Source organism: Vidua macroura, chromosome 3, assembly GCF_024509145.1.
Source record: "Vidua macroura isolate BioBank_ID:100142 chromosome 3, ASM2450914v1, whole genome shotgun sequence".
Taxonomy (NCBI): Eukaryota; Metazoa; Chordata; class Aves; order Passeriformes; family Viduidae; genus Vidua; species Vidua macroura.
The window spans coordinates 68,910,033-68,924,232 of NC_071573.1; the positions used below are offsets into that span (position 1 = coordinate 68,910,033).

Consider the following 14,200-nt stretch of genomic DNA (forward strand, 5'->3'; position numbering starts at 1 on the left):
AGGGCTGTGTCCCCAGTGACTCAGTCATGGGGAGGAACAGCAGGGCAGAATACGGCACTTCAAAGCCCCTTCCAGGGCCTGCTCTTCTTGCAGCAGCTGGAGCTGCTCCCTTTCCTGAACCCCTTCTGCCACCATTGTAGAGGACTTCCAAAGCAACTGTAAGCTGACAAGAAACAATAGTAAGAGCACTCCAGCATTGTAAAAGGCATTGGCTTTGAACCAGGGCAGTATGGCAGCAGGAGCTCAGCTTAGACTGCTCTTCCTGCTCTTCCAGCCGTGGATGGCCATGGACACTGGGCAACAGCCTGACTTTTGACTGCTACAGATGAACAATTTAACTGCTGGGGTTTTTTTCTGCTCAGACCACTAAAGCAGAATCTGGGAGTGAAGCATTAAAAATCAAATTATGCAGCCCAGGAATTTCTGAGTGTTGTTTTGAAACATACTTGAGGTTTTGCCCTGGTGTTTCTGGCTTTTTGTTCAGGAACATGACTTTGTGTATGTGAGATTTTCTGCATGTCTTTAACAGTCAGAGAACATCTAGTGGTAGTACTGTGTCTTCTCTGATTTACATTTTTTAATGCAGCATGACAAGTGTGGTGCACATGTAGATTTGCAAGAATTCTACACAAATCTCCAGCTTTATTCAAGGCTGAACTGGATCTATCACAATGCAGTAAAATTATATTCTTTCTAGATTGGATCTTAGTATACAAATTATATGTATATATAGTAACCTGCAACCCCCAAGCCTGGGAAATAATGAATAACACCCAGGAGTTTGAATTTTAAAGTATTTATTGTATCTCTCTGACCTAAAAATTGGGAAATCACTGGCTAAGCTGGAATGTAGACAGTCCTCTAAAATGTCCCAGAGTTAATAGATAAAACCAAAAAAAAATAATGCAGTAAGTGCTGCTGTTTTATTCCATCTGTTTCATTTGAGTTGTCTTGAAACTGACACAGTATTAATTCTGGAAATCCAAAATGCTCCCATCAGCATAGATAGGAGTCAAAGAGGGGTCAGCAAGCAGACAGCATGGAAATTACTGACCTACATAAGACTGGTTTAAAGTGCCTATTTGTTGCCCAACTTGGAATGCCTTCCTAGTGACTTGTAATGGTCAAAGTGGGTGAGTGAGACTTCTCTGAAAATTGGGGAGTTTAATGGGTCTCAGAGTTGTGTTTCAAAATACCTAATCCATCACTTCGTCTCTAGGAGCTACTTATAGGGCATGGAAAGTAAGACATTTCAACTTTGGTCTAAATTTCTGTGTTGATTATTCCCATACACAGCCTGCAGGAGGCATTCCACAGTCATTTTTAAAGTCTCTTTTAAAAATTCTTGGAGTTCTTATTCTTGGAAAGCCTTTTCTGTCCTCCTTGAACCTTCACAGTAACTCAGAATGTGGCATTTTGAATATTAAATCCTACGGTAGCTCATAAAATTTGGTTTGTTTGATGTCACAGACTGATTGTTCTGTGGTGCTTTCAGCAAACCATAAAGCACCAAAAAGATGGCCCTTAGAGATTTCATTTTTCACAGCCATGCTGGATGAAATCCTTAATTTGATTCATGCCTGTTCACCACACAGACTGAATAAAAGCCAAGGATTTTTTGCTTCTGATTTTCTTTTAACATAAATATTTCTTAACTCAGCTTCCCTGCTGATGCTTTCCGGACAAGATTTGTAAGACTTGGTCAGAAAAAGGCAGTTGCCAGTTACCAGTCATCCAGCCTATCCCTTTCATGTTTTTTACTGAGAGAAGTTATCTTAAAAATATGCCATCAGATTTCATTCCAGAGAAGTCCAGGAGGAAAGAGAATGCACCCTGCTGGGTCTGAACCTGCTCTCCATCTCTTCAGCAGGCTGGAGCCCTCTCCTGTGCCAGTTCCCTTTCGTGTGCAAGGGGTTGGAGGACAGAGGCCACAGCATGGATCAAAGGGTGCAGGGTAGACAGGTTTTTCCCTGCACCTCCCAGTACCTCTTTCTCAAACACTCTTAGAACGTATTTTCTCTTACAACTCTAAAAAAAGAAGGTTCTGAAGATGTACCATAATTCAGACTTTCAGATGTGAGTTGCAAAAGCTTATGAGAAAACTTCTGATGCTCAGAAGGAGTGAATTTACACCATTCTTCCCCCCATCCATATGCTTACTACTGCAGAAGCAAAGGTTAATCAGTACTTTTGGCTTTTCAGATATCACATGTTGGAGCTTTTACTTTTAAAATAGAAGTATAAAAAAAGGAATTTTCCTCCTACTCTTGGACTTTTCCTAGGTTTTGATTAGCTAGCAGAGGACAGCTTTTGTTTTTGTTAATGGAGTGGATGCCTGGCTCTGTTGGGTGTTTCAGTTTTCGCTTCCATTTTGTATCAAGAACAAAAAGAAAAACCAAAGGAGGATTATTTACAGTAGTAATAATAATGTTAATTCATCTCCTTAGCCTTCATCTGTATCCTACCTGAAAGTGATTAAGGTGCTATGACTATATAAATTATTCATAATGATATAATGAATTTTATATCCATGTCAACTAATGTTTCCACAAGGTGGGTGGAAACTACTCTTCTGGTTAGACACATGTTAGATTGGTTGCAATGTTAATGTTGGAGTCCAAGAAATGTAATAAGGACAAGAAAGGAGATAAATAATATGTTTATTTTCCTTTGTCTCTAAGGAAGTCTCAAAACCCATGAAAATGAGGGGTTATATGTTTTCATAAAAACACATCTTACATTGCCTATAAAAACACAACTTCAAAATAACCAAATTCAACTTGCTTGCCTTGGAAAAGTTCATTTTAATTAGGTCAGTTACATACCTTTTAAAATTACCAGTGTCAGATTATGATAATGCTGTGTGACCCATAACTCACACATCTGAGAAATGCTGCCTTTCCTAGTGGAAGTGGATTAAAAACTTGTTCCCTTACTGTAAGATGCACAGCATGTTGGATGAGCAACATTGTGTTCTCATCTCCAAAGAGTTTAGTGTAAAACAACTCCAGATTTTGTTTGGTGATCTCAGAGCTGGATGAATAATTACAGCTTTCCACAGCTCCAAATGCTGACATGCAGGGAGATAAAACTTTTGGATATTAAAATCCTGCTCTGTGATACTGAAGGAGATTAGTTTTTGGATTCCATTCATTGACACAAAGGCCAGTGCTGAATGGAGGTGATATTTTTTGTCTATGAAACCCCTGAGTAAGCTGAAATCACTTTAGGCATGTACATGCATACATGTATTCTCTCACATTTAGCCAGCTCCCCATGATGCTGTTTCTTTGAGCCAAGAACAGACAACTTTCAGGGACTTGGCTTGAAAAGATGTGTGCATGTAACACCCTCTGTCACATTTTACAAGAGGCTGCAATCAAGCAGTCTTTATACTTGGATTGTCTAGACACTTTGACAGTGGGAGGGGACAAGAGAAAGAAAAAAGCCCATTTTGTCAGTCGTTCACTTCACATCAAATTCTCCTTCCCTGTGTGCTGCCATTGCCAGCAAAAAGATAAAGCAAGCAAAAACCAAATGAAAATCAAGACATTCATAATTCACTGGTTCTTTATACATATAATTCCAAGTAATAAAAACCCAAACTATTTTTTAAACTACCAGTGCATATGTATACCATGCCCTTGTTTATTCACTTTTTTTCAGAATAAATACTTGTAGCAATTTTTCTTTTTGCAGCTAATTTATCATTTCAACTTTTTCCTTATCAGTGTGTAAATGAAATATGTAGGGTTGTCTTGTCAGCAGTTGTAAATTTATACGTGAAATATTCCTGGATTTCAGTGGGGATTTTTTTTTCCCTGCTCAGCTGAACGTTTGTGAATAAGCAAGAAGAAAACCACTTTCCCTCCCACTGGTATCCCAGATTTCATGTTTCCTATCTCTTTTTTTCTTTAATTTTTTTTCTCTACTTTCTTCATGAAAGCACATGGGAAAAAATAAGAGGAGAAACAGAGCTGGGAGGGGAAAGGGAGGAGGTGATAGAGTTTCACAGGGATGTAAGTCTGCAAGCCAACAAAAAGGCTGTGAAATTCTTCTTTAAACACTAAATCCTGCATATCACTTAGTTGCTTTGAGGTGAATAAGCCCATGTTGCAGCTTTTAAGCAGGCTGATTTAATGGCTCACTCTTCCCTGCTCTGGTGGTCAGCACCTCTCCACCTTTACTGTTGAGCTGGGATTTCTCTCGTGGTATCTCCCACGCAGCATTTGCTCACTGCCCATGTTTTGCTCTCTGCACATCACAGCCACACTTTCACAGAGGTGTAGCAGGGTCCAAATAGTGAGTCCCAGACTCGTCCCTCCCGCCCAAAGCCTTCTGGGCTCTGCCCATGCTGAGAGCAGGGAGATGAGCCATCACCCCACAGGGCTCTTGCCTTCCCTGTGGTCCTGCTTCACTCCCTGGCAGTGCTCACAGAGGCTCTGAGAGGAGCCAGCAAAACCTCAGTTCTGAGTGACATCTCCAAACAAAGGGTCTCCAGAGCCAAACTGTCCTGCTGTTGAAATGCTAAAAGCAGTAGTCATGGTTCCACAAGCAATTTTTCACAGCTGATATGAAGCCGGCCAGGGCACCTCTGCACCTTTTTCATGGTCCCTGTGGGCTCACCTGGTGTCACTGCTGGTCCTGGGATGCACAGTACTCTGCACCTCCAGCTCCAACCCAGCTTCCAGGGCGAGCAGAGGCAGGAGGTCAGCATGGCTGCTGCAGCAGTAACAGCAGCAGCGTGTTTTGCAGCTTCCAGGCTGCAAACCCCTTTCCCTCAACCAGTTGTTGCTTTAGTTTCTTCAGGGATCCTAGCTCATGCCACCCATGCAGCAAGTGAAGAGTCAGGGGTCCATTTTTCTGTTCTCCCCAAAAGACTTAAACATTTTGGTGAGGGAGCCCTGCTGAGTGGATGTGGTGTCTTGAAGGGAATAAAGAAATGCAAAAAGGGCAGTTTTAAGTCAGGCTAAGAGCAACAGAAGGTAGACCCATGCTAAATGCAGACAATACAACTCCAGGAAATAAATAAAGATAAAATTATAGAATAACAGAATCATTTAGGTTAAAAAGACCTCTGAGATCATAGCATCCAGCCTTTGACTGTCACCACCTTGTCAACTAGGCCATGGCACTGAGAGCCATGTCCTAAACCCAGTCTGGCTGGGTCTGATCCTGTGTGTGCCCTGTGATTGCACTCACAATGAGCTGTTCCATAACCTGCCTGGGCACCAAGGGCAGTCTGACAGTCCTGTGTCTTCCCAGATCCTCCTTCTGGTCCTTCTTGTGGATGGGTGTCACATTGGGCAAACAAAATGATGCTTGTTTTTCTGAACTGACTTGTAGAATAACTGGAAGTATCTGAAAATTGTAGAAAAACAGAAGTGTTTTTCTTTTTAATTAGGCAGGTTAGATATGGGAAGCAGGTATCCAGACTGTGGACTGTCACAGAAAAACAGAGAGCTGCTACATAATTTTTCAAGCATTAGCGCTGGTGAAACATTCTTTTTCTGAATCCCATGAGTTTGTCAAAACCAATTTCCTGTGTTGATGTTGGGGTAAGGCATAGAAAATAGCAAGCCTGGCAGCTACAGAAAAATTAGAAAATTTTAAAAAGCATAAGCTTTCTATTTACCCAAAGTGACAGATATTGGTCTGAAATGCAAAAAGAAATGTGGGGTAAAAAAAAAAGTACTTCACTCTATATTTTTTTTCTATTCTCTGAATTTTCTCTCTATTTATATATTCTGAAAAAAAAAGTTTATCTATTAAGTAATTTTTAAAGATTTTTTTTCAGCCATTTCTCTTCCAACCCCACTGTTCAGAGTTTGTTGTTTGTGTGCCAGGTTGCATCTAAGAGTCACTGTACTGGTTCAGATCAAGGATGCCTCCAGAGAAGTATCTGATTCCTTAGGTTCATCACACCCAACTCCAGAAACTCAGGTTTTGTGTCTAGGTTCAACTTGGGCCAATAGGAAAGAGTTCAGTGATGCCACCACATGGATTAGAGAAAGTTAGAGCTAGCAGACGAAAGGCAACACCAGGTAACAGGACTAACTTTGCAGGAGTGCTTCTGAGATGTAGCAAATCACCCTCTGTCTCTCTCCACGCAGAGAGAGGCAGGCACCTCAAATAAAGAGAGATTAACCCAGGCCCTGGTAGCGCCCCATGAGGGTGCTGAACAAGAGGTTACAAGAATTAAAAAAACTGAGAGCAACCTTTTTGAAGCTGTAATTTTTGAAACCTTCTCAGTTTCATTCTGTGCAGAATCTGTACTTGGAGTTGCTCTGCATTTGACATGTTAATTCTTCTGGGACTTTCTCTAGTTTCTTAATGTGTGTACTTTTGCCAGCCCCACCTCCTGTTACCAGTGGTTTTAGCCTTCAATTTGGTACTGCTTAAAAAGGAGCTTCCTTTTTTTTTTTTTTTTTTAAGCTGTGCACTCTGATAGCTCCCTCCTACTTTCCTGCTGTAATAATTCTTGGATCACTGTGGCTGCTTTGGATGCTTTTCTGCCTGCTGTGCAGAGCTCCAGCAATGGAAGAAGGACTTTGTCTTTAGGCGAAGTCCATTCCTGGGTAGTTGGCAAGGTCAAATATGAACCACAAGCTGAGTGCCTCATTCTGTGTTCTGAGGGCAGTCTTGAACACCTCCAGCTGCACTTTTTTGGCTGAGTCCTTCACCTGCCAGTTGCATCCTTCTGGCAAAGGGTGAGCAAGATAGATTTCATCCTCTTGGTCCCTCTGTGCAAAATGTTGTCTGTCAGGGCTGGACAAAGATCTGCTGCTACCCTAAGAGCAGGCAGGACCCCCTTCTCCAGGCCTCGATGGAAGATTCCTGAGGGGAAGCTTTTGTGTGAGCTTTTTTCCAACATGTTGCCGTTTGTATTCAAGCCACTGCAGGTTTTTTTCCAAAATACTTAACTTTTGAGCAGTGAACTTAATTTAAGCCTCATCATATGTGTGTTTGGAGGAGATCTGGTGAGCATCAACATATGAGGACCTATCATTTCCTTCCTCTCCTAGGATTTTAGATAATGGGCTGTGTGCAATGTAAGGATAAAGAAGCAACAAAACTGACTGACGAGAGGGATGGCAGTTTAACTCAAAGCTCAGGCTACCGCTATGGGACAGATCCTACTCCTCAGCACTATCCTAGCTTTGGTGTGACTTCAATCCCAAACTACAACAACTTCCATGCCACAGGAGGCCAAGGACTGACTGTGTTTGGTGGAGTCAACTCCTCCTCTCATACAGGGACGCTGCGTACAAGAGGAGGAACAGGTGAGCTTGAACATCTTATTTTGGTGCTCATGGTGTCAGTCATGCAGCAGAGGCCTGACTGTCTCAGCATGTTGCTTTTAGGAAGAGTTATTTTAATGAAATAGTGCAAAGAACTGAAGTGGGGTAGAGCTGGGTCCTTTGCAAATTTGCAGGTTCACTTGGAGCTGAGAAATTATGTGTACATGCCAAATTTGGCTACATGCCTCATCCCTCTATCCGAGAGTGTAAAGTGTGGGCTGAGCCACCTCAAGTAGTTAAATACTTGGCATGACTATGTCTAAACTGTCTCTTCAACCCCCTTTGCCTGCTTGGGATCCTGTGACTGTACAGAGTGAAGGAGGTGGAGTGCTCACTGCTTATGGCAAATGCATAAGACCAGAGAGATGAGAATCATTCAAAAAGTTGGAGGGTTCAGTTTGGTTTGCCCCTCAGCAACTGGAGTAGCTTACCTGTGGCTTAGCCACATCATCTCTTGAGGTTCTTTTCCCTCCTGTCTTTTATGATGGAGTAAAACCCACTTATCTTTTTCTTTAGGTGTAACTCTTTTTGTGGCGCTTTATGACTATGAAGCAAGAACAGAAGATGACTTGAGTTTTCACAAAGGAGAAAAATTCCAGATACTTAACAGCTCGTAAGTTTTAGGCTTGGGAATCTTCTTTTTAATAGTTTCAAACTTACAATGTTTATAGTAATGTTTGCTTGCTTTATTAGTAAAATATGATTCAAAGCAAAGTGCTGTATTATTGGGAAAAAACACTTCAACCACATGCAGCTTTACTTTTAAAAAAGTGTTAGATTGTGTGATTTACTGCTTACATTTTACAGTAACCCCACATTCAGAACTGAAACTACCAGCTCTGTACTTTATCAGTAGCTACAGAGGTTCTGCAAGGCATATACTAACACTTTTTCCAATCTGCTGCTAGTATCCCTACACAGAAATGAGCTAAAAACTGATTCACAAAAGAGTTGTTATCCAGATGTATGTGCCAAGTTTAAAAGCATTTTTGTCTTTTAAAGGTAGGTGATGCAGTCACAACTTCCTAGGTTCTGTTGCATCTGACATGAAAACCACATTTCCATCCTGGAAATCATCAAACTAAAATTAATTTTATCAACTGCCCATAGAAAAAAATCCCTTAGCAATTTAAAAATAACTTCTAAAACTCACTGTGCTACTGACCTACATCTGAACATCTTGTAATTCTTGGCTAAGAGCATAAAGTGGCAGGCTCTGTGTTATGTTCACTACTGCTATCATGTGGAGGTAAAAAATGGGTTAACAACCAAGTGTGTCACTTTCTAAAGGCTTTGTGATATTGGTCCTCTCTTTTTTTCTTATAATATGTGACAATGAGGAGAATTCACCCCTGGTGCAACTCCTGTTAATTTTAATATAGCAACTGCAGGGTTGGAACTGGCTCAATGTGCACTGAAGTTTTTTTTAAAAATCAGGTAATTCTGTGGAATATTTCATGAAGCTAAAGAGCTTTGATGTAGATGAAAGCACAGAAACTTCAGTTACTATTTGTAGAGGGAGCAGCAATTTAAAACCTTTCTGCTTCTAACTTAGAGGTTGGAAACAAACCCTTTTTAAACCTATGATCTATTTTTATTCGCATTGCCTTGTGCTTTTCTAACCTTGCACAAACTATGCCATAACCTGAAACAAGCAGTTCCACACATTATAAATACCTTGTACGTGCCAGTTGGTGGAATCTGGCAGTGCTCACCAGGATTTAGAGAGCAATCATCCTTGGAGCTGGTGAGACAGAGAGATTCCCCTTCATGTCGGTGGCTGCAGTACATGCATTTTGATGCAGGTACTTACTGCCTGGAAGAAGGATTTCTAAGCAAGGAAAAAAGACCAAGCATTCATTGATTTTCCTGTAGGATCACAGAAGCTCAGTTCCCATTGTAGTTAGGTGTATTTGTTTATAAACATGGCCCTAACCACATCCCTGGAGTAGTGACAGCCAGACTGGGAATCTCCAGAAAGCTGCTTTTCCATAAGAATGCTTCCTCTCTTCACTTACATCTGGAATTACATTAAATAAGCCCATTTTTAAAGCACCTGCCAATGTTGCTTGCACATAGAAAGCATATATGTGCAAAAAAGTAGTTTGTCTGGAATTTTTGGAGGGGTTTGGATTTGGATTTTGCTTTAGCTTTCAACAAACAAAGTTTGATTTGTGCTTTGGAGTAAATATTCAGCGCAGCACCTGAAATAACATACAGGGGGTATCCCTGTGATTTGAACCCAGATATTTTACTAAAGGCAGTCTGGGTGAAAGAGGTACCTGCAGAGTGGTTCAGAGCAGAGCCTGACTTTGGGGCTTCAAAACACTGGGCCATCCCCAGTACTCCCACCACGACACCCTGTCTGGCCCCATTGACTAGCTGCCTCCTACCTCAGCTGCAGGTCTGAATTTAAGAGCTGTGAAAAAAACTCGCATTCCTCCTCCTTTCTGGCAGTGCTTTGAGACATTTAAGCTTCTCTGTCAAAGCAGAGGGGGTTGTTCCTGACGTTGGGATCATCCACAGGACTGCTTTTTTTCTCCCTAGATACGACAAAATGCCTCCATCTAGTGGACTCTCTGCACAGTAAGGAGAAGAGATGGAATGGTACCATTTATCAAGCTCAGTGTGGCATAATGCCTCAGAAATATTCTACAGCAGCATATGGGGGAAGGGTTAGCACTTCACTGGCAATACTAGAGACACAAACAAAAAGGGCCATTTGCCTGACATACTAATGCACACAGGGTGTATTAAAACAGTGTCAACTGCCAGCCTCTGCAAAAGCTATTTGCACTTTATGTTTCTTGAACTGTAAAATTGGAAGCATCTCCTTTTTGACTAATCACAGCTGTTTTCTAGTTGTTTTCCATAGAGTTTGTTCTCCTTTAAACTGTTAAAAAAAGTGAAGTTGCAAATTTAAGGAATTCACCTTGACACAACCTTTCCTTCCAGTAAAAGCTTAGACAGTGTAAAAGCTTAGACAGTGACTACAGCAAACACTGTAGTTGTTTGCTTCCAGAAGAGGCTGAATTCTCCAGACACATTTGATAATAGTGTTTTCTTTAGTGAACAAGTCTTTGGTTTACAGAGAAGGGAACTGAGAAAGAGTTCCTAAGCAGTCCAGAAATAGAAAAGAGAATGCTTATTAGTAGTGGTAGGAGTTAAACACTGGTGAATCTGGTGCTGAGAATGAAATAGAAATTGCTAAATCCCAAATAATTGCATCCTGCAAAAAGCTGAGAAATAAACTTCTCTTAAAGCTGCACATCCTGCACCAATGTGCATTGTCTGAAAGTCAGTACCATGTCCCTCTGTGTGCACCAGTGTAAAAGAGAAATTCATGCTAAGCCTATAGAATGCTGCCTTAAGATGGTCCTGCATGAACCACTTTGCATTTAAATGTGAAGAATGTTGTAGAAGAAGAGTTTTTTGTAAGCATTTGAAAACACAGCCTAGTCCTGTGCTACCTCCTCCAGGTGGCCAGCAGAGGGAATCTAGACAATGAAGTGTGATCCTTAAGGGCCATCTAAAATGCCATGTTGATGGATGGCTTTTTTATATCTTTGGGTTTCAGATTAATTGTGCTCATGGAAGTTTAAAATTAGCAGTGAATGTGACACTGTACAACTCAGCCCCACACAGCCACTCATTCACTTCTCCTGTGGTGGGATCAGGGGGAGAATCAAAAGGGTAAAAGTGAGAAAATTCAGGGGTTGAGATAAAGGCAGTTTAAAAGGTAAAGCAAAAGTCATGCACAGAAGCCAAGCAAAACAAGGAATTCATTCACTGCTTCCCATAGGCAGGCAGGTGTTCAGCCATCCCCAGGAAAGCAGGCTTCCATCATGCCTAACCATGACTTGGGAAGGTAAATGCCATCCCTCCAAACATTCCCCCCTTGTCCTTCTTCTTCCCCAGCTTTACATGCTGAGCATGCTGCCATATGTTATGGAATAGCCCTGTGGTCAGTTGGAGTCAGCTGTCCCAGCTGTGTCTCCTCACACAGATCCCTGCACACCCCCTGCCTCTCTCTGCTCATGTGAGAGGCTGAAAAGGCCTTGACACTGTGGGAATGCTGCTCAGCAGTAATGAAAGCATCCCTGCATTATCAACACTGTTTCCAACACAAATCCAAAACATAGTCCCATACCAGCTACTTTGAGGAAAATTAACTCATTCCCAGCCAAAATCAGAACACAGCATTCAATTTGGCAATTTTCCTATAAGCTTTTTCAAGGGTCTGTATTAGAATAATTGCCATGGATACAGTTTTCAATATTCTAGTCCAAATTCAGCCCTCACCAAACCTGATTACACTGGCTGTTCTGCCTCTTCATGCCATTATGCTGCATCTGAAAAGCTACAGTACTAATCACTGCTGCAATAATTCTAGATGTAAAGAAATATGTGTATTATTTGGGTTTAAATGCAAACAGCTCTCTCGGAAGCACACCGGTGATAGAGACAAGTTGCTGTGGTTTCTTACAGCCATGCAGTTTTGGGTGTTGTTAATGAAGTCAGATCATTGTCTTTACAGCTGTGTCCTGCTCTCACTTCTCCTCCACACCTCTGTTTCCACAGGGAAGGAGACTGGTGGGAGGCTCGTTCCTTGACAACAGGCGAAACTGGTTACATTCCCAGTAATTATGTGGCTCCAGTCGATTCCATCCAAGCAGAGGAGTATGTTTTCTTTTTCTGTTCTAAAGACCATTAGTGCTGTATTAGAAGGAGGTGTGAGGAGTTGGCTTTGATTGATTGCAGCGATTTTCCAAATGACTTACGTTATATTTATTTAAGTTCTTAACTGCACTGATAAATAATTAGGTAATTAGTAACAAAAGAAGCAAGAGCTCAGTGTTTTTTCAATGTCAAAACAAAAGAAAAAAACCTAAAGGAACACAGGTCTGCTTCCTTTTTTCAGCTGTCAGCTAATTTCAAGCTTTAACCAAAAGGTGCCCTTGCTTTTCCTGAACCAACTTGTAAAAATATTTTGAGTCGATTAGTGCGCAAACTGTCCATTAAAGAGGGCACATTGTATCAACAAATACAATTCCAAGGATAGGTAGGATGCCCACAATGCATACACAAAGCTGCCTAATGAGGAACCATCTATGCAAAGAAAAAGAGCGATGTGTGTATTCACCTTATTTCCAATATAAATGGAGGAGCTTATAGAGCCAAGCAGTACTAATTTAGTAATTAGTACTGGAGTCTGTACTTCAGGCTGTCCTTGGCTGATTGTGAAAAAACACAAAAACATTGCTGCAGGAAGGAAAAAAGGCTGTAAAAGCCTCTGAAAGCCTCATATAGAACCTCAAGTTAAGCGGTTCAATCTCGTCCTTCTACTGAGATTTTATAGCTGTGCTGCAACAAAAATATTGAGCACTAGTAAATCACTGTGTAGATCAAATATTTAGCAACATCTGTACAAGTACTGCTCTTTGGCAGCAACAGTTTTCTGCCCTTTTCCCTGTGTATATGCTCCACCCACCACATCTTGGCCTCTGTGTGTCCAAGTCTGGCCGTTGTTGGAGGACACCAAGTGTTCTCAACACCTACTGATTACCGGCTTAATGCAAAGAGCTACTGCCCAACACACAGAGCATCTCTTACATGGTTTGTCAGGTTGGCTTTCCAGCATGATAAAAGAGACACAGTGTGACAAAAATGGTCAACTGAGTAACCACAGTTTCCACACAAAATCCTCTCCGTGTCTGAGCCTTGTGACACTATTTAGTAATGCTACATCACATGTTGTCTTACTATTTCTGATATTTCCCTAAGGTGGTACTTTGGCAAGCTTGGCCGAAAAGATGCCGAGAGGCAGCTGCTGTCGTTTGGAAACCCCAGAGGTACCTTCTTGATCCGGGAAAGCGAAACTACCAAAGGTAGGATGGGCATTCTGACTATGAATGAAAAGATAATACGGGAAAAATTGTGCTGAGTATGTGGAATACTGTTTTCAGTGGTATGAAGGTAGAGATTAAGTATCACTTTTGCATGTATTTGTGTTAGGGAATTGGATGTCTGGATATCCTAGGTCTTAGGGTGAGTGGTCCAAGTAGAGAACCACCAAAGTACAACTCATGCTCAACCCATGGTATCTGCAGTGCAAGCCAGATGGTGTTATCCTTTGAAATGCTGGATCCTTGGGGAGAACAAAAAAAAAAAGGAGGAAAAAATTATGCAGCAGTTTTAAATTCACATATTAACAGGGAAAAGCCTTGAATATACTTCTAATTAATATATTCATAGAGTATTCAACTGTATCCATTCTGTTGAAGTCAAGTGGAAGGGTGTATTCTCCTCCTTCCCTTTAAAAATATTGGAGGAGTTCCAATTTACTTGGCGGGTGCTATTTTTGCTTTTACGTTTTCCTCACAAGGCCTGTCAACATCATCTTCAAAAGCTTCACATGTATGAAAAGATCTTTCTAATTCATACAACTACTGAGCAGAAAACTTGCAACTAACTAAAAACAAACCTGGCCATTTCTCAATTAACCAACAATCCAAAACAAAAGCTGTGGGAGGCATAAGTCACTAGAATTAATTCCATACAAGTTCTGTAGTCTAATGATGGTTCACATAATTAAAGCACCAACTTGTCAGTGCTTTGATCAGAGCACACTATCAGCTATGCTTAGCATGCAAAATGTCGCGGCTAGTGAAGGAGTTTAAAGAAGAGAAGGAGTACTTGCACTCCTCTCTCTCCCTAATCTATCTTCAGATGCTGCATTCAATCATCTAAATTTGTAAGTTTTGCATTATTGCTTCCCGAAGTCACTGGATTCTTCCTTTGCTGCCTACAACTCTGAAGACTGTTTTTTATGCAAAATCTGAATAGACTTGCTGTTGTTGTAGGCAGACAGTTTCTTGTCACCCCACAGCTTCACCATG

At 41.2% G+C, this 14,200-nt stretch overlaps 1 protein-coding gene across 4 annotated transcripts in view; it reads left to right on the forward strand.

Moving 5' to 3' along the window:
- Positions 1-14,200, forward strand: part of FYN (FYN proto-oncogene, Src family tyrosine kinase) — a 138,744-nt gene that overhangs the window by 90,203 nt on the left and 34,341 nt on the right. For all 4 annotated transcript variants that reach the window (XM_053972860.1, XM_053972862.1, XM_053972863.1 and 1 more), the window contains 4 exons: positions 7,026-7,283; positions 7,818-7,914; positions 11,883-11,981; positions 13,086-13,189. In XM_053972860.1, coding sequence (XP_053828835.1) covers positions 7,037-7,283; positions 7,818-7,914; positions 11,883-11,981; positions 13,086-13,189 — 547 coding nt within the window. In that variant the 5' untranslated portion in view covers positions 7,026-7,036. The remainder of the gene's footprint in view (positions 1-7,025; positions 7,284-7,817; positions 7,915-11,882; positions 11,982-13,085; positions 13,190-14,200) is intronic.